The 20,426-nt window shown below is 39.4% G+C and overlaps 2 protein-coding genes across 2 annotated transcripts in view; one reads left to right on the top strand and one right to left on the bottom strand.

The window, feature by feature from the left end:
- The window catches only part of LOC131678728 (UDP-N-acetylglucosamine--dolichyl-phosphate N-acetylglucosaminephosphotransferase), a 31,593-nt gene extending 11,861 nt beyond the window's left edge, over positions 1 to 19,732 (bottom strand). The window contains exons 1-3 of the mRNA XM_058959007.1: positions 19,378 to 19,732; positions 19,197 to 19,317; positions 18,694 to 19,142 (exon numbers count right to left, since the gene is read on the bottom strand). Of these exons, the coding sequence (XP_058814990.1) occupies positions 18,694 to 19,142; positions 19,197 to 19,317; positions 19,378 to 19,571 (764 nt within the window). The 5' untranslated portion in view covers positions 19,572 to 19,732. The remainder of the gene's footprint in view (positions 1 to 18,693; positions 19,143 to 19,196; positions 19,318 to 19,377) is intronic.
- On the top strand, positions 3,488 to 6,000 carry LOC131678727 (beta-1,4-mannosyl-glycoprotein 4-beta-N-acetylglucosaminyltransferase). The gene is made up of 2 exons (XM_058959005.1): positions 3,488 to 4,040; positions 4,678 to 6,000. Exons 1-2 carry the CDS (start codon positions 3,685 to 3,687, stop codon positions 5,948 to 5,950), a joined length of 1,629 nt encoding a protein of 542 aa, XP_058814988.1. The 5' UTR covers positions 3,488 to 3,684; the 3' UTR covers positions 5,951 to 6,000.
- Positions 19,733 to 20,426: the final 694 nt, after the last annotated feature.

Genomic DNA, 20,426 nt, shown 5'->3' on the forward strand with positions numbered 1-20,426 from the left:
TGATGACATAGGTAATTCCTATGCAGATCAACCATAAGCATTAGCTAGGTTCTTGTCACGGGAGCAAAACTTTTCCTACCATAGTTTTTTCTGGGAATGGTTGGCTTATATATTCAAGATTATTGAGCAAATTTCGTTTTGAGATTTCCACTTGTTTTGGAAAGTATACCGAAATGTAGTGATGGATTATGCAAGAAGAATATTTATCTCGTCTAGTCACCTGTCAACAATAACATTGTTTGATAGACATTGTCTCTAAATTGTCAATGAAACCAACTTTTGTTTGTTTTTCCTGAATAAAGGAGGAAAATCGGGAAAACTTTGTGATCCAATACTATCATTTTGCAACCGGATATTGCTGCTATCGCATGGAAAAGTATAATATTGGACATAGTGATCTACAACGCATAATTTTACGAATCAATTATAATTCATTTTTATATGAAATCTTCTGTGCACATTTGTGACACGTCATACATATTTTATCATGAATACACACTTATGACACGTATGCGAGCGACTTTGGTTTACATTTTAAGCAAAAACTGTAAGTGTAGTCAACCGATCTTCACACAAATCGAGAGATTACTTCAGAAAAGATAGAAGTATCGAATGTCTTCTCCGAAAAGCTTCTAGCATTTATAAATTTTAAGATATTCAATCTCAAACTTTAAAAATCGTTTTTCTCGAAAAGTGCTAAATGGCGCTTGTCATAAGATAGCACAACAGCGACGACATGTTTTTGTGAAATGTCTGTAGCAGAATAATGTCGGTAAAAGTCTGGTTGTGTACATCCTATTTACACTAGGTTATTACTTTAAAAGTAACTTGAAATTAGTAAACTATTGTGAAGGAATCATTCGTATTCGGATCAAATGGTCGGTGTTAAGTCAGACCGACCGGACTAAGTGACAAAATGTTGATTTCGAGAAAAACGAGTTAAAAGTTTTAATCGCAGCATCCTTTACATTATGATTGAAAATTAGTTTTTGCCATAATTCTTGTTTATTGTTACATATTTCAAATCTGGCAAAGATCGAATGTAGCTGACAAAATTCTTTATCCAGTGCTATCATTATCTTCATTTTTTGATGTTTTGCGACTTAGTCCGGCCTTACTTAACACCGACCAAATTATTCTAGTACGATTTTGTTAAACACTGTTGCTCTTTTAAAAGTCTGTAGATTTCTGATTACGTATGTAGGAGACCATCGAAAGTCTGTAAAATACAGACATGACTGTAAATCTGGCATCGTACACGGATACGAAATACTACCAAAAGTTGAGCTCTTTCGACTCAATCTCGGGGTATCGTGGAATAAGGTAAAATTAGGTAAACCGTGTTGAAGGTAGTTTCCTTTTAGCCACGGCAAAAACCACAACTCATTGACAGGTTTTTTATACTCAACCTTGAGTTATATATGCCTAAATTTAAGTTGAATCTACCTAATTTTGAGTATACCTCAAACAACTCAAAAGTACCTTATTCCATGGAAGGCCTCGACTGCGTCGAATCTCTCGTTTTGTTTTTGACAATACTAACCCAGTTAAGCTCAGCCGGAAACGAACCGGAATTCTGGCTGGTTCCAGTTCGTATTCCGGCTCCAGTGACACAACCGATTCTAGTTAGAACTGAACTTACTGGGAATAAGTGCGAAAGCGACGCACAATTCAAAAGTAAGTTGAAAGAACTTATTCTACAGGTTGTTTTATTTAACCGTGCAGTGATTTTGATATCACATATCTGTCATAAGTATACCCAGTGAGCAAATTTTCTGGCAGAGACCGCTCTGCTAGATTTCTGTAAGTCTTGGTTTGGCAGTAGGGTTGCCACCTCTGGAGAGGCTTTGACCCGGAGATTTTCACTGATCTGGGGGGTGGTGGATTTTGAGTGGAACGAGACAGAAATTGGAATCAAAGCGATTGCTAGGTATTTTAGAGCACTTTAATCGCTTTTTATTACCACGTTAAAGTCAAACTGTAAATTTTTCACGCTTGAGAACGGTTTTATCGGTTTAATGTGGTGTAGTATTTCACTTCCTCGACTAAGTGCCAAGAATACAAAAGCAGCAGCTACTCTCACTGTGGAGGTCGAACGAGCATTGCTCTCCTCCACAACTAAAAGGAGAAGGAGAGCTGCGACATCACACTATGTGGTGTCGGTTATTCGTCACCAACAAATTTTAATTTCGCAACAAAGGGGCAAAACTCACCTCTCTAGCCCAGTTAAGGATCGCTGCTGGAGTAGCAACAACACCGCAAGAACTCGTTTGATGTTGACCTAGTCGGTTGGATTAGAACAAATCTGCCAGACCTTAGTGCAGCTGGTGATAAGCACCACTAAGAGTGAAATGATTTGGTAAAATTGCAGTAAAATAACTTTTTTACACCATTTTGAGCGACTTAGTGGAATGCAACATTTCAATTGTAGCACATAGCGAAATACTTTCCTCAACCCTCCGGAAGTCGCGCATATGGCTTACCGAACGAGCAGCCGCTGGTCCCCTAAGACGATTTCGCTAGATTTTCAGAGCAGCCACTCAGTGCACTAGCGCGACTTCCGGAAGATTAATTTTATTTGTTTTTCATTTTCATTGCTTTGTGAAAGAAATTAGCAATATTTGGTGAACTCTTCGCCACCTTGAAACGAAGGGTTAGTCGGGAAAAATAAATCTGAACCACAGTAATAGTTAATTTAGACTTTTTAAATATTTTGTAAAGAATCAATTATTCCAAAAAAAAATTGAACCTATGCTTCTTCCCACCAAACCCGGAGAAATTGATGTAAAACCCGGAGATCGCTTCCGAAAACCGGAGTCTCCGGGTCAAACCCGGAGGGGTGGCAACCCTATTTGGCAGCCCTGTCGGATTTCTACGCGTATACCCTGTCGGGTTAGTTGAGCTAGGGCGAACTCGGTTTCGCTCGCATTTTCTGGCAAATTTTGACAGGAACCGAGCTAAACCCTGCCATAACTCGGACATAAACTGTGCAAAGATCCTGGGAATTCCTACCTGGTAGAATTTTGCACGAATCGAGCAAAACATCTGACAAAGATGTGGCAGGAAGCATGCAGAGATCTTGGTCGTACATTTCTGGCTCGATTCTGGATAAAAAAAGAGCAGCGTCGGTTGGTGTAACCACTTTTGTCAGAAACGGTTGTTGCATTTGAGCGAATTCGTTGCCAGAATTCTCGCACAAATCGCGCAAAATGCTCGCAGAAACTCTGCCAGCATCAATTTCGCTTTGCTAAACTTTTGCTTTCTGCTTGCCACACTGACCGAGTAAGCGATCGTCTACCCTATAATCTCTTATTTTGAAACGGAGCCTTTTTATAGCAAATGATAGAGAAATAGAGAGAATACATGTGTCTTGGCTAATGTTCCAAATGTTTGGTTCTGAATACGCACTGTGAAAAAAAATATTCTTGTTGGTTGGTCTGACAGCGCTGACAGATTGTCAAAAGGTTCGCAAAAATTTTCACTTTCCTTGCCATTTCATGAGTCACTCATTCGCGAGTAGAGCGCAGTTTCGAACGGTCAAGGATTTATGATGATGAGCTTGAAATCAGTTTTCATCAATAACTAAGATAAAAAAAAATGTCAGCCAAAGTGTGCCGATAGACTTCACAGTGAAATACGTAAAAAATGTAACAAACTGATGTAATCACTAGCGTGGGCGGCTCAATGTTTTTGACCAACAAAAAACTGGATGTCAGACTTTTCCTATGGGGTCTGTTTCTGTTGCAAATTTTTCTTATATCGGTGTTCCTGGCATTCGGATCGCTGTTGGTCAGCAATATCCAGCAGGATGAACTAACAGGTGGATCGGCAAAACGCCCACCGGAGGGCTCCAGCGCACCAGACAGCCAACCAACGTCTTGGTTCAATGTAAAATTTATAAGCAATCAGAGTTCCACTTTGGCCCTGGCAAACTATGGCCAAGTCGATCAGCCGGGACCGAATCGTGTGCGGCATCCCCGATTTAAACCAGTGCAGCTGAAAACGGTACCTAAACCGGACAATTACACCAAATACTATAGGTAAGTGATGGTTTTTTTTCAAGTGTATCCGGGAGAGAGCAAAACGCCCCGAAAAATTATCGATTGAAACATATGAAAAAAGGAAGGCAGCAGCTGAGCTACGTGCAAAAACGCCTGCATGCCAGGTATAGGCGTACAGACAGTCAAGGTTTTTCGTGTGCGGTTTCAGTTTATGTGTAGGGGTTATACATACCTATAAAATATTGAAGGATAATAATGTTTCTGTAGCTAAATCACAGTATGATATCATGGAAATCATACATGCATGTAGTATGTATTTGTTACATGATAGTACATAATATGTTCTGTTTAAAGGTTAGTACGGCTCTATGTACATGGAATTTGTTAGCACCCAGATATAATTTTCGCATTCTTGTACAGAATGTAGGTGGCATCCAAATTAGCCTAAGTGGAGTAGCCCTTGTTATGAATTACATTATAAATTGAGATTAACTGATATTTACCCTATTTGGGAAACGAATTGAATTATTTTATATCACGGGCATCTAGTTCACAGTAAAGTAGTGCAGCTACGTGATCAAAAATTGATTTTTTTTATAACGTTAGCAAATTTTACATTACTTTGAATCGTTAAACATAAATATCAAGGATACTCAAAAATAAATTATTGTTTCAGGTTGATATATTACCATGATGGCTACCGGGAGCAGCAAAGACTGTGCTTCATCGAAGGGACCCGCTTCCCAGAGGCAAAACCAATCGTGCAAAAGGCACCCACTTCTTCCGCTGGGCCACATACGAAGCAAACTAATGAGACTGAGCTCGATACAGGAGGGTTAGATGTAGAGACGTTAGAAGTGCACGATAGAGCGAATGATAATGATGATGATGACGATACGGACAATGACATCCTCGCGGACGGCCGTTGTCGTTGTCTGCCGGAGTGGCACGGGCCCGATTGCGGTCAGCCAGAAGTGCTTTGGAGGGCTTTCATAGCATCGAGGATTCCACCGAGAAATCAAACGGCCGCACCTCGCAAGGTGCCGAAAAGAATATTTTACATAATCGATACAAATTTCATCAGCGTGGAAGTACTGGAAATTCAACTCATGGAACTGATCGATGTTGTGAGCATGTTTGTACTGTGTGATAAACAGATCCCTGTCATGGGGGCAATGAAGAGTGAAACCTATTCCATAGCAGAGCACATAAAGAGCACTGATTTTCTGAAGCAAAACCAGCAGAAAATCATATTTTTGGAAGATACTACCTGCAGTGGAAGAAATATCTTTCGAAAAATGAAAAAATATATTGCCAGAACTGATATGCATGCAGAAGATATTCTGCTTTATAGTCAAACGGATGAAATCTTGAACCGTCGAGCCGTAAATTATTTTCGTTGGTACGATAACTGGCCGCAGCCTGTCCGGTTCCGACTAAAGTACAATGTGTTCGGCTTCTTCTGGCAGCATCCGTACAGCACACGGATTGGAAGCGCTGCATGTCAATTAAGTACGGTAGATGAAGCTTATCGATCCGATCCGGACGCACTGCTTCGGATCGAGAAGCCAGTGATGCTAATTGGTGATCTGAATCATTACGGTGGCTGGTACTGTCGCCACTGTTATCAACCAATAGATATAGTGAAATATTTAGAATTTATAGCTTTAACCGGCACTACAAATAGTGATAGCATTAGTGGAACTAATCAATCATATCTTCCTGACCCGAAGAAGAGCACTGTAATGAACGGAGAGTACGTTCAGAATTTAATCGCCAGTGGGAAGTACTTCGACGGTCAAACGAATCTCGTTAAACTGCAACGCCATGTGGACAAGTACTATGCGCCAGATTACGTCCGCGAGAATAGCTGGCGGTTCGATAATATTGTCATTAATCTATTTGCTCGCTGGGAGGACAGTGTCATAGACGACGAGTACTTTAGTTAGACGATCAGCATTCAAAACGCCATCATCATAACGTATAATTGTCTCAAAAACAGTACATTTTCTATCATACTCATCACAGAACCCTACAGTTCAGTAACAGTGAATTATAAATATAGTCGAAATTCTCTACTCAATTCCGGTACTCTCATCATAATCTCAACAGCGAGCTTGGTATGTGTGTTGGATGTAAAAAATCAACATTCAACCCATTATTGCATACATATTTGTGTACCTACCAGCAAATGACACTAAACATTAGATAGTGAACCATAAGCAAAATTTTGCCTTATTTCGAATAGATTTGATATAAACTATTTTTAGAAAAATTATTAGTCGAAGCTATTTTGCATTTGGGATAATCTTCTAAAAGGTCTACGTAAACAGCGCTTGAATTGTGTATTATACTCAGTAAAATAAATTAAAATGATTAGTGATTGATTGGACTTAAGTAATTATATATGCGTTTTGTGATTATGCTTCCTTAATTTCGCAAATAAAATACTGTGTTACGGTTGTTGATTATTTCAAAACATATCAAAATAGCTTTTATTCTTTTCAATCCGAAACAATCTTCGTCTTAGACGAAATATGGAAACTGGATAAATTAAAAATCCGTTGCCTCTTTATGGCCCTGTTGTTTATAACCAACAAAGTTGTTATCTCGGTTTTCACATAGTTATAATTTTAATTTCGCAAAATTTGCTTACAGAAACAAGTAAGGCTGCAATCTGGGGCTATAACCTTTAATTCGAGCACTGACAAACATCAGTGTGATCTGTGGAACTTAAGTTATTGTCGCGCTTATAATAAAATCTCACATTGCGGGCGTCTGAAAGGCGCATCAAATATAGCCGCAGTTGCTCCGCAAGCAGATTTCAGTGGAGCTTTATTTTTCTGCCAGCTGTGTGCTTTTCGAAAGCTTCAAGGAAAAAGCCGCCTATAAATTTATATAGGCGGCTGTCACGCGCCTATCTCAATTGAGCTTTCATATAATCGCATATCGAGCGATTATCCTGCAAGGCACAATATTGCAGTTAGATTGGATTCAATTTAGCTGGAGCAGTGCTGCCAGGAACAGTTTCAGTTAACGATGAAATTTTAAATTGTTATATTTTATTGACTTGAAAAATGGTTGAAAGCTTATAAATTTCGTTTGCTTATTGGGGCTTTAACAATTTGGTCATTCGCCCATAAAACTAAAAAAAAACTATCAATTTTGCCTGTCATGTACTACTTTTGTCACGCAACTGGGCAACTATAATTGTTCTAGGAGAATTGTATTGAGCATCGGAAAGTAAAAACCAGTTTTAATCCACCTAGTTATGCAATTGTGCCTTTCTCATTTACCATAGCTATGATTTAATAGCTGGGTACGTTCAATGTAACATTGTGGAAATGTCTATTACATACTTGGTAAGTATATATAAGTGCACGACTGCCACGAAGCTGATGAGCAACATGTCGGCGCTGACACACTTGAAACAAACAAAAATATAATATTTAATTAGGTTAATCAGCGTGAGTTCAATGTTATCTTCATGTTAACATATTTTGAAATGCGGGTGGTAAGGAAGTGGGGGATAATTAGTGGGAGGGGGCGGTTGCGTCGGGAACAACCTAACGTATTTTGGTATATAGATTGAAGAAGCGAATGCGGGTGTGAGGTTGGTCTGATAGAGAGGGGTGAAAGAGTTGGTGAGGGATGTGAGAACAAGGAGGGAGAGGGATGGATGGGGAGTGCAACACCCAACTTCATATTGTACCTTCCATTTGAGACTAGGTCAGTGATAATTGATTCAGTCATCACCGAAGTAGCTCTAGTTCTGGGATATGCCCGGAACCCAGGAATTATCGATAAGGCACAATATGTTCCAAGAATCTTTGATTGACCAGTCTGGTCTAAGCCAGTTTGTAAATCCGGTTAAGAGTTCGGTGGAAAATAAGACAGTTGGTTAGGAACTTGTGGAGTTCCCTCGGGGGCCAATGTGGTCACAGCTACTTTGATTGGTCTTATATATGTATTATATCATTCGGACACCATTGGTGTTACCAATTTATATGGGGATTTGCCGTGTAATCGTACTTTTCAAACCGTAACTCCGGAACCGGAAGTAGGATCTACTAAAAATCAATAGCAGCTTATGGGTGCGGTATACCTTTCATTTGAAACTGTGCAAATCAGTTCAGTCATCTCTGAGAAAATTGAGTGACATTATTTGACACATGCATGCGCGCACATACACACACACACACACTAGGGTGGCACAAATTTTAGAATTCAGTGGAACCGATCTAAAACTACTCGCTAAACGACCTCATTCCACCATGCAAAATGTTGATTTGATAGGTTGCACTATATTTTAGCACAAATGGTTTAAAGTTTGTATGTGATTTAACATGGATAAACGATCCACACTATTCAATATACCGTAGACACGTTCCTATGTATTCTAAAAATATATACTATGCTAATTTCGGTAGATACGGGTACCGTGTACAACTTCTCCGAAGAGTGTAATAGGCTACAACTTCTGGTTCAAAAGTTATTCTTTATACAATGCTTAAGTGTCTTACGTCGTTGGTGGAAAATGAATTTATCTGGATACTCTGGCTGATACTTCAATCAAGTTAACCGTGATATGCCAGTCATAAACCGAATTAGGCAGCTATCAACATAGGCGGTTTTATAGTTCAGATGCGAGCGTCATAAATAGATAATCTGAAGGACATGAGTTCGATTCTTAATTTTTTTTGACATTTTATTTTTTTACTGCCTGTAAAGCGGGAACGTTATTATGTCGAATTGTTAGTTTCAAATAAAGTAATAAGGGAGATCACAACCGTTATTTCTGACGTGTTATTTGATTTTGACAAAGTTATGTTCTAACGTTATATTCACGATGCTACTCCAATCCTAATCCCTGGATGATTCGTTCAAAAGTTTTGGTCAAAATCAAATCGTGCTTCATGGCCGCAGACACTCTTGCTGGCGTATAGTGACAGATATTGGCCACTTACTCAACTAACCCGCCTTCAGTTTACGGGGCACTCTATAGCAGTACCAGCTCCACAGGGATGTGATGAACATCAGTTGAGCTTCAAAATAACGGGAATCTTTCCCGCTTCAGTTTCGTCTCAATTTTAATTTGCTCAACGTATATTATTGTACACAAAAAATACATAAAAATAATTCTGTTACAATTCGATCCAAAGCCCTTTAGATCACATGTGTCGGATGATACCATCTGGACTATATTTCCGCTTATCGCCAACGGTACAACTGGTGACCATAACAAATACGTCAAAGTTCACTTGATTGAAGCTTCAGCTCGCCGGGTAGCCAGAGACAGCACTATTTTCATAATTTTCAGGGCAACGAAAGTTTAATTTTGCAATAACTCATGAACCAGTTGTCATAGCTATGAGCTGTCTTTAGAAGAAGTTGTTCTACGTGACTGAATCTATAGAATGTAGCATATAGTATATTTTTCAGGGGCACCACGCGGCATATTTATGAGTTCAATGAAAATGTATTATTTTCTCATAGTAAACTCCATACAAACTTAGAATCATTTGTGCTAAAACATGCTCCAACAGATGTGATTCAGATTTGGCGTAGGAGTTCGTTGAAGACTCAACCAATGCGTACGAAATTTCATAGCAGTCTGTCGAGATAATGCGTGAAAAGAGCTTTCAGTATATGTAGAAGACCACGAAACGATTTGATGTTTGTGGAAAAAGTTATTAAGCAAAAGCCGATTGATGCTCTGAAGATTGGTGAAAATTTTACTTTTCAAAGCATCACTGCTGTTGACGGTCGAATTGGGTCATTAAATAAGAAAAAAAAGTCGTTTTTTATTACTTACATCGATAAAGCTGATTTTCTTGATTGCAACAATGTTTTTTTTCCAACTCAGGAAACGTGAAAATAATATTAAAATTTAAAATAAAGAAATATGTTGACAGTCTGGATTTGACACTATAGGAAGGATTTGACATATCGAATTTCAGGACAAATGATGGCCTGTCAGAAAAAATTAGGGCATGTTTTCTCGGTTTTCCCGGAGGGTTACTTTTATTTGACATAAACACCATCCATTGCATATAGTTTTTTTTTTAATTTTGGGTGTTGTCCTGATAGGCAGATGTAAACAACCGCAGTTTTCCTATGTATGGCTGCCAAGTTTACATAAGATTTATTTTAAAAAACAAAAAAATCTCGACAAACACATGATTACGGCTTAAAAACCAACTGTCAAAATTCTCTTTGAAAGGAAATTCCAGAAAACCCGTTACTGGCTAAACACAGTTCTTAGCAGTTAATGAAAGAGCAAACTTTCATCTTTTGTTAGCTATTAACATCTGTGATTGGCGAGTAACGGTTTGTCCGGAATTTCCTTTCAAAGAGATATTTGACAGTTGGCTTTTAAGCCGTAATCATATGTTTGTCGAGAAATCGTTCTCACGAAGCACAACGAAATTTTTTTTGAAATAATGTTATATTATGTATATTGCACCTAAAATTTATCGAATGGAACGGAAAACTATATATAGCTTAATGACCCAATTATATACAAAATGTTTAACTTCCTCTTATTATGTACAAAAGAAGACTCAATTTAACCCTCAAAACTCTTGCGAAGTGGCCAAACAATATAGATAAATGATTTAGACGTATTAAGAGAAGATCAAAACAAAATTGCATATAATTGGACAATCAACAGCAGTGGTGCTAGAAAAAATGAATATTTTATCAATCGTCAGAGCATCATTTGGTTTCAGCTTAGTAACTTTTTTCTCAAGCGTTAGATCGTTTCGTAGTTTTCGAGACTTTGATTCTTTGTTAAATTTCCTACAAAAGCCACATAACGGTTTATTTTTAGGAAGCAATGGGCGATTCCTGGAGGAATTATTTTGTGAAAGTTAGTTTTCCCATATAAAATCCCATGTAAACTTTAAACAGTGGGCGCAAAAATATAGTTTCAGGGATCGAGCTAAGAATTTGCACAGATGTTCTAGGACCCAAATGGTACCCAAAATGTTTCTCGGAGCTGGAATCTATTTTTTGTCCCACCCTAATGTACACATACTTAAGGGTTAATATACAAAATTGAGGGAGGAAAATGAACCAAGTTCATGATTTTTAATGGGTTTATGCAAATTTTATTTGAAAAAGCGTAAGCCAATTTGAATTTAAAAAAAATTAAAATGTCGGAGTAATGGCCCTTCTCCCGAAGTACGCTAGTAGAAGCTTCCGGTGAACACTCTTCGGGACCATTCATGAACTATTCAATGGAAAAATGGACCAAAATTGACCCCCATTCACCCATATAACAAATTGTAAAAAAAAATTCTGTCCCACCACCCATATTACGTAACAACATTTAAAAAAAATTCTTCAGTAAAATATGTCGCGTAATGTTCTAGTGTACTCCTCCATATGTCAAAACCTGTCAAAATTTGTCGTACCCTCCCCCACCTAAAAGCGTTACATGATTTATGAATGGTCCCTTCGATATGAACCACTAAAAAGAAATCAAATCAAAATATTGAAGTGAAGTTGAATTGAACGGTTCGGTTTCACAAAAAAAATATCCCAATAAGAAGACCATGTTGACCATAAAATCGGTTTCAATAACAAAAATTCAGAGCGAAGAATCGAAAATTTTTTGATGAAAAATGGAGCGTTCGAGTACAAGAGAATGTAAATAGGAACAATTAAAAATAATTATGACAATATGATGAATAGTTCTAGCTAAACATGTCAAATGGTCCTAAGTGAAAATGACAGTTTCTCTTTGTTTACGTTCTCTTTCGCTAATAACTCGTCCGTTTATACGTTTGTTCATTAACTCTTAGCATAATATGCTAGTCGAAATCAGCGTTTTTCGATATATCCTGAAACAATATTGAAAAGTATTATGCTTACGCCATAATAATCGAAAGAGAAAGTAAACAAAGAGAGGCTCTCATTTGCACGTAGGACCATTTGACATGTTTGTCGAGAGTTTTTGAGATCCACTGCAACCATACTTTAAAAAACTCTATTCGAAATTATGCACTTTCAGAAAATGCAATTTAAAAAATTCTAATGTTTAAGCCCCACCTGCTATATAATGCCTCATTATAGGAAATCGCGCAACATTTGCACGATCTGGCAGAGAAGAGGTGTTAGATGTAGCTCTCTGCTCTGACGGTATGACGTCTGAATTGACAAACTGGCTCGTACCAAACGAGCTCGAACCGTCGTTATCTGATTCTAATTACATCGTCTTCGATAATTTAAACATCTAGATGAAGCACCCTACTGCGGTTCTACTGTGAAACAATGTATTTTTCGATAAGTGGTAGTACAAAATTGGATTTGATTGTATGGACTTTGCTAGAATGATTTACATTACCACTATTTTTATCGTAAATTTTGCACTCCATTTCGGATTTTTGGTGAATCGATAATTAAGTCACTTTTCACAACATCAAGTGTGAATGCTGACAGTTGCAAGAAGCGTGCTTCTTCTAATCCCTTAAAAATGTGTAAAATTTTGATAAAAATCAAAGAAAAAAGCACAATCTCAAAATCGCTCACTCGAACAATGCTTCGGCTTATTGGTTAGAGTTTTCGAATCTTATTAGTTATCGAGTTGGAGAAAGGTCACATTTCGATTGCACTGAAGGATGGTCTGATAAAAGATCTGCACGGGTGTTTCTTTACAATCCCTCCTAACTCATTCATCAACAGCTGCAGTAGGTTTGGCTTAAGGTATTGTATTGTTGGATTTTCTCCGGTTAACGTACAAAGCTGTACCTGGCTGAAACAGAACTTAGAGGAGATAAGTGGGCGAGCATGGGACTTCTGCTTCATTGCCGAACCATGAGCCTTCCCCAGAACAAGATATTCTTTACCATTCCGTGGAATCCCAAGCAATGTTTGAAGAGTTCTGATGTTTTGATGAGACTAGATTTTCATAATCCTGTTCTGAGAATCAAGTCGATTACATGAAAAACACAGCAGTATCGGCCATCGATCTCTGGAATTTCTGGCGGAAAAGGGTTATGAACTGAACTATGGCTTCCAAAAAGTCACGGTGAACGTTTATCAATCTAAATCGGTTTAAGCCGATTTTGAATAACAATACCACTTCCCCAATCCTTCCCGTCCGAAAAATGACATATCACGGCATGGTACAAATCTCCGATGACCATGAGGACCGTGCCATTTGAGCGAGTCCCTGGTAAATATGTGCGCGGATAAGTTTGCTGTCACATACTGAAGCATTAAAATCGAAACATTAATCCCATATTATTAACATAAACATGCACCTAGTCGCAACATTTTAGTCGCTCACCATGATTGCCTGACATTTCTTTGCATTTTCGTCGCGCGGCGACTAAAGCACTCCTTTTAGACATTATCATACTCAGAAAATAGTACTATGTTTTTGCCGAGTTCGCTTGGGTGTGATGCTTGGTGTATTTATTAAAAGCAATAATAAATGTCACCCTAATGAATATAACTAGTAACTCTACTTCAGAGAAGGGATTTACTTACTATTCCGATTGCAAACACTACTGGAAGAAGTATAAAGATTTCAAAATAAATCTTCACTAGAAATTATCAATCAATCTTCGAAGAGAAAATCTTCACATGATCCGATTAATTTTCGTCACCTCGGAATCTCACCACCCCATATCATCGTTCGACTAAAGCACAAGTGAAGGAATTTGGGAAACTTTTCGATTGTTCTGAACCGATCCGCTATGAGAAGTAGCTCTAATACATAATGTAGATAATCATTTGAGACTAAGTTTGTGAAAATCTGCCCAACCATCTCCGAGAATCTAATGTGAGTTTGTTAAGGGGGCGTCTGTAAACCGAAAGTAATTTTGTTTTAGGCAGGGCTGGGCTAAATACATGTGTCCCAGGAAAGGACAAAAGGAGTGACATTAACCCTCTTAGCCACGTCACTTCCAATGATTTATCAAATTGAAACAGTTGTCCTCGTTTCTTCCTTATTTAAGATTCAAACTAATTTGCTGATTAATTTTCTTCATTAAATAAATAATTTGATTGCCGTATAATTTTGTATCATCGTCATTTTGTACGCTGCATAGTTGGCCTGGCCGCTTTAGTGATTGTATCACATACCACATGTACCACAAACAGTACTATTGACAAGAAAAATTGTAGGCGAACGTCTGCAATCTTCCAGGACCGCTACATGTATTGGCTGTGTAGGTGTAGATTTTGTTTTACGATTTCGAAAGTAAGGCAACAATGTACCTCTTGTGTAATGTAAGGATTTATTTATACATTTAACATGCACGAAAAATTGCATTTTTCGGTCACGCAGAGCCACACATGCGAGCGTGCCAAGAGTAGATGTCCAACCATATCCACGTCGAGGAGCGCCACGGCAAACATGATAACTCTTGATACAATTGTCTAAAATAAATTCGGTAAGATTTTTTAAGCTTGGATTTGTAGTTACTCGATGAACCAAAAAAATAGAAAAAAGTCTGAATTTCGGAAAATGGCTTCATAAAAACCGAAAAATCTGTTTTTTTTTGTGTAGAATTCGCTCACTGCAATGAGGAGAATTTTTTATTTACTTTTCCGTAGTTCATCGGTTGGCTACATATATTTTAAAAAATCAAGTCAATCCTTTGAATAGTTTCTGAGTTGTGTCCGACAATTTGAAAAATGCTGTTTCGAGAAAAACGCTATTAATGTTGCCGATATATTGAAATCTGCATGTTTTACAGTAAATACGCGCGAGGGCCGCATGGTTGTTTGAAACAAATGTTCAGCGTGGCAACAGATGTTGCGGACGAGTATTCTAGAGATTCAATACTAACAATTAAGGTTCAAAGAACTTTCGGTGAGCGTATACACGAATTAAACGCTTGATAGTATGCGTTGGAAAAAATGCGTCCAGCTTTGTCACCGGTTTATCCATATAAAACATTCATTAAACACTAAAAGAAGAAAATCAGTAGATTTATTAGATTATCAGGATTCAAATCATGCAAATTAGTTGGTGGAAAACCAATTGACCGGGCGGAATGGTGCTTTTGAAAAAGTGGCGATTATTTTTCGTCACACCACTACACTGACCCGGGGTAGGCAACACAACTGCGTAGTGAAAATTGACATATATGTACACGAGATGGTACGATTCTCCATTTGATTTATTATTCTTATTATTTATTTGCGCGGCTTTAACCTAAGAGGTCATTCGCCTTAAAAGAAATGGATATTTACACGTCATTCAACATTTATATATCATTCAATATAGTGTTGCGGGGCTGCAGGCGACCTCCCTAAAGCCAGCTCGATGTTGGTAGACCCCACATGGTGGATGGAGTTGACGTGAGCGATAGTGGACCGCGGAGAAGCTCTCTAACACCCATTTGGATGGAGTGGAGGGTCTTCGTGTAGGCCGGCTGTTTTATATGATTGAAGAGTCCAATGTCTTTAAAAAGAGGAGATTAATGCCTCCTTGCGTGCCGGGTCGTTAGAAATGATTTCCCGGATTGATGAAGGGAGTTGATGCTGCGAGCGGAGATCTTGGAGTTCTAAGCAATTTGTCAAGATGTGCTCTACTGTGGTCCTGGTGTTACATATCGAGCAGAATGGCAGTGGAGACTGTGTGGAGAAGGGTTATTTTTGTGTGCCCCGTGCGTAATCTGGAGAGAGCTCTCTGCTTGGAAATTGATGGCCTTTGCCATGAAAGTCGGCCGATGGTACCGACTTGGTCAAAAACGCGCACTGCTAATTGGTCAGTGTTTAAATTGCCACTGATCCCGCAGTGGCCAGGAATCCAATATATGGTGGTCAGGGGGTCGCAGGTGGCTTCGATGGCCTGGATGTACGGGTGCCTAATGAACGATTTCACCAAAGGCTCCGAGATGAGCACCGGTTTCCGCCCCCTTGCGAAAGGGGAATTGCCTTTGATCCAGCAGGTCGTTTTCCTCTAGGTGGGATATCAGGGGCCTGTTCACTAAACGCTCTGATTTTTTTTCCGATACAGGGTAGCAGGCTTATTGGTCGAAAGTCTTTTGGGGTTCGGGCACCTTCACACGTTTTCGGTATTTCTTTCAGTCTTTCAGGAAGTGGAGATGGGCTGCCCAATTCAGATTCGGTTCAGGCTCTCCAATAGAGCTCTTTTACCCTCCGGGGGCATGCTGAAGGCTACCCCGACGTTGTCGTGGCCAGCGGATTTTCCATGCGCTGTGGAGAGAGCATATGTCAGTTCAACTCCAGTAAAGGGTTTGTAGAGATTCTGGTCGGAGTCGGCGGTGGGGAGCGAAGGGATTCTCCTCGATTTTTTTTGTTTCAGAAACGAAGGGGGCATGGCTGCGTCAGCTGAGTGACGAGAAATGCTACCCTTGCTATTTGGCGATTTCTAGGGGTTCGACTGTGGTGACCTCATTGGTGATGAGAGAGTTATCTCCGTTTCCCATTGAGGGTAGAATAGGCCTCGGATGAAAGTAAAGGTTCCGTCGTTGAGGGTTACGGCATTACTTCCTTCAACGATTGGAAACTGGCGTGAATCCCTCCCAGTGCCCCCGGGGGTATGGCGATGGGTACACGAAGTCTGGTTTCCGGTTGTCGCTTGATTGTCTTCTAGGCAATTGAGTGCCAAGAGTAGTAGTTCTCCACCTTATTTGTACCATGTACCCCTTTCCAAATATTGACCTCCATCATGTACTCCTGTCTGAAAATCGTCAGAGTAATATTCATCCCCTACAAAAACCTAATTCACCCCGTTTGAAAACCACTGGCTAATAGTATCCGGGGATTGGGTTTAGTGATCGTTGTTTTGGGTCCTTGATAATATGGCGTGCCGGCTGTCGTCCTCTGGGTCGGGAGAGCCCTGTTTGCCAGTGGATGGACTGGGTAACGATCAGGGTAATAATAGTTAAAGGCCTGCGGACCCGATTGCTAGACGTTCCCGTTATTGCAGATTTGGGTATTTGTACGTTTGGTGGGTTCTGGCATTGTGCTGCATTGTGGCCCACGGTGGCGTGAGACACCAGAGACGACCGGGGAATCCACCAAAGTGGTGTTAGTGGTTGCTGTTAGGGATAGTGGCCTAAAAATATGTTGCTAGTTATGTTATTATGTGGGTTGCAGATTTTATTCTAATAATCTGCTCTTCCATTTGAAAAGTTTGGCATCTTCGGTCTCTGGCCGAGTGCTAGCCTTGGTCACAGGCATTTTTTTTCCTTACAAGGGATTTCTCTGTCTGCATCGTGTCCGTTGGAACAGTTACTGTAAATTTCTTTCTAGCTGCAGTTTCGACTGCCGTGCCCGAATCTTCCACAGCGGAAGCACTGCATGGGCGATGTGTATTATTGGCGTACTCGAGTTCTCACCAGCCCCATGAATATTGTTTCAGGTAGGAGGAATTCGGCAAAAGAGGACAAGTAGTGGTGCGTTGGTGGGGTTCCCATTGACTAGCTTTGTGATTCGTCCGACCTTCGTACCTATCACATTTTGCGATTTGAGGGCCGTCAGGATTTCATCGGCGGGTAGGTTGACTGTGTTTGGGTCCAAGATGAGGCCCTGGGTTTTGTTTAGGTAGAGGTGGTAGGTTAGTACGACTTGTTGGCCGTTCGAGAATTGTTAAATACTGAGTAGTTTGTTTAGGATATTCTTGGAGGTTGTTTCAACAGCATATAGAGCATGAGAGGTTTGGGTAGGTTTGGAATGTTTGCTGGTTGATCAGGTCGCCAGAGTTCATGAAGGTGGGAATCGCGTAACTGAGGGAAGACCCTGTTCTGGGGGGGGGGGGGGGGTGGCGGATCAACACCCATCACTCACTTTAGATTTTTTTTTAGCTTTTCCTGAATTATCGTCTTCATCCATGTAATTGTTCTACAGATGTTTGTATTTCTTGAGCGTGTTTTCAAAAAGACATATTTACAATGAGTTACTGTCTTTGTTTACTTTCTCTTTCGATTTTTGCGGCGTCACTATAGCACTTTTCACTTATTTTACAGTACAGATCGAAAGACGGTGGTTTCGAATAGCGTATTATGCAAAGAGTTGAGGGATAAATGTTAAAGTGACCTAATTATTAACAGAAGAGAAAGTAAACAAAGAGAGTCACTCATTGTAGATATGTCGTTTTGAATAAAAGGTCCAGATTTGTATGTTTTGTGAGCTACGAGTTAGTGTTGTAATCTTTTCGTTCTTGTTGTTAAATTTCTATCAAAAAGAAATACAGTACTCAGACAATGGACACGCATCCATCTCACCTTCATAGGTACATGCCGTGGTCTGGGTGTAATGAGTGTCGCTGCTAAGCGTAATAACCGATGGGATTGGGCGTTCACAGTACTATTCGAACTTTCGTTGGCAGACCAATAAAGCAATTCCTACAAGTGGTAAATTAGCTAACTAAACCTAATAGTTTACCTCTTCTCGAGGCAAATCATGATCCAGTAAATTATAATTCTCGTTGCAATCCAATTTATAACTTAAATAACTGTCGGATAAAAGAAAATCGATAGCAACCTATGGAAGCATTATATCGTAATGTGGAAACTAAGTTTTTACACATCGGTTCAGTCATCTCTAAGAAAGTTGTGTAATACTGTTTACCACATATACATAGATATTTTCCAATCTCGACGAACTGACACAAATGAAATATGATACGCGGCTCTCCGGTTCAAGTTATGTGCTACGCGTCCTCAATATACTATTCAAAACCCAGAACATGAAATTCACTTACCGATTATATTTCCACAACGCCAGCGTTGCTCCCACATAGGGCAGTAATATATACAGCGAAAATTCGTACGCCTCTTTGCTGTTTCCAACAATAATCTCCACCAGATTGAAAACAATGATCGACACCGCAATCACCAAAGATTGGCATACTTCCAGCCCGTTGATTCCTGCTAGTATGTTAATAGCATTTGTACAAAACACCGCCAGCATACCCATGTATACGTAGTACAGTGCACCGATATCTAGTGAGGTCCCCACAAAGCTGGCTACAAATTTGGGCAAAATAATCGTTGTCGAGTTAAAGTTAGTGTAGTACACCATTAGTAAAGGCAGCGATGCTATCGTCGGCAGGTAGAGCTTATCACGCCATCGAAGATTAAGCACATCATCGGCAAATCCTAGCAGAATCATACAACAGATGGACAGCATAGCAGCAATGAATTCTACAAACTAAAATTGATCGATAATGAATTGCGAAAATGTTTAGATCCTACTGTGGACTACCTTATGATGCGGAAACTCTCCAGTATCATCTTTCGAGAAATTACTTGCAAAAGGTATCGGGATGAACAGAAACAACGATACCAAGAATATGCAACCCGTTACAACTCCGAATGCCTCAGGACTAGAATAAACAAAATAAATTAAAGTAAGGAAATTGGTTTCTCTCAATAAAAAAACACACATTCTTATCTTGGTCGCTTTGTTCATGTCTACTCCCGAGAGATTCGCATTGATGAACATCGCCTTCATACGCGGGATCAGATGTTGACTCACGTAAAATGCGCCGATGGATATTAGCATGTTCACAATCAGTGGCAGCGGTATGTTGAAGCTCGAGCCGAAGGCGATAAATTCGAACGAGTTGAAAAGTGCCATTATGGATGAGTTTTTCGAGAGTATATTATTCCAAATTTCAGGTTCCGTCCTTCTTACTGCAACAATGTTTTGATTGTGATAACGTTATGTATTCGTGTATATGTAATTAAAAACGACCGAAACGACACATCGCCGGTATTGAGCTGTCAGTTGTTTGTTGTTCGTGCAGAGTCAAACTAGGCAATGCTATAAATAATGCTATAAAAAAGCTTCCTTCGCTGACCGATTGTGGCGCTCAAGCGTAGGCAAGACTACACACAGAATTTTATTTATGCATCGATAGCAAAAATCATGGCTCAACCTTTAGTTCAATTTACTTAAATTTAAGTTGAATTTACCTAATTTTGAGTATACCCCATCAACTCAAAATTACCTTAGGGCATGTTCAGGAGTGTTCTAGTTTTAGATTCATAATTTTGACAGTTCTATAATATAAAACTGAAAATTTCTAAAACTGGAACTTGCTGTCCCCAGCAGCAGTTTTAGCGTGTGTTATATTCAGTTTAAAATTCATGTCTCGCCATGCTTTCGGCGTTACTGTATTCAAATTTATTTTTCCCCGGTCTATCGGATCAAAGTGTCTGTGCTGAATACTTTCCATGTATTTAAAACACAGTTCTAAGCGTGTTTCAAAATCAGCAACGGCGTCGTATAACAGTTTTAAATTTTAAAACAAAACTGTTCGAAATTATAAAACAAAATGCTCTGTTGGGGATGTGAATGTTTCAGTTTCAATTCTACTTTGAAACTCCTATACAAAATAAAACGCTCCTGAACATGCCCTTACTACACGAAAGACATCGACTGAGTCGAATCTCTCGTTTTGTTTTTGACAACACTAATAAGTGCGAAAGC

This window comes from Topomyia yanbarensis, chromosome 2 (genome assembly GCF_030247195.1).
Source record: "Topomyia yanbarensis strain Yona2022 chromosome 2, ASM3024719v1, whole genome shotgun sequence".
Classification (NCBI taxonomy): domain Eukaryota; kingdom Metazoa; phylum Arthropoda; class Insecta; order Diptera; family Culicidae; genus Topomyia; species Topomyia yanbarensis.

What these genes read in the sequence shown, in the direction of transcription:
- LOC131678727 (XM_058959005.1), top strand. Translation starts at nt 3,685, where the DNA reads ATGTTTTTGACCAACAAAAAACTGGATGTCAGACTTTTCCTATGGGGT. An exon ending in AATTACACCAAATACTATAG is followed by an intron (nt 4,041 to 4,677) that starts GTAAGTGATGGT and finishes TTATTGTTTCAG; the next exon opens with GTTGATATATTACCATGATG.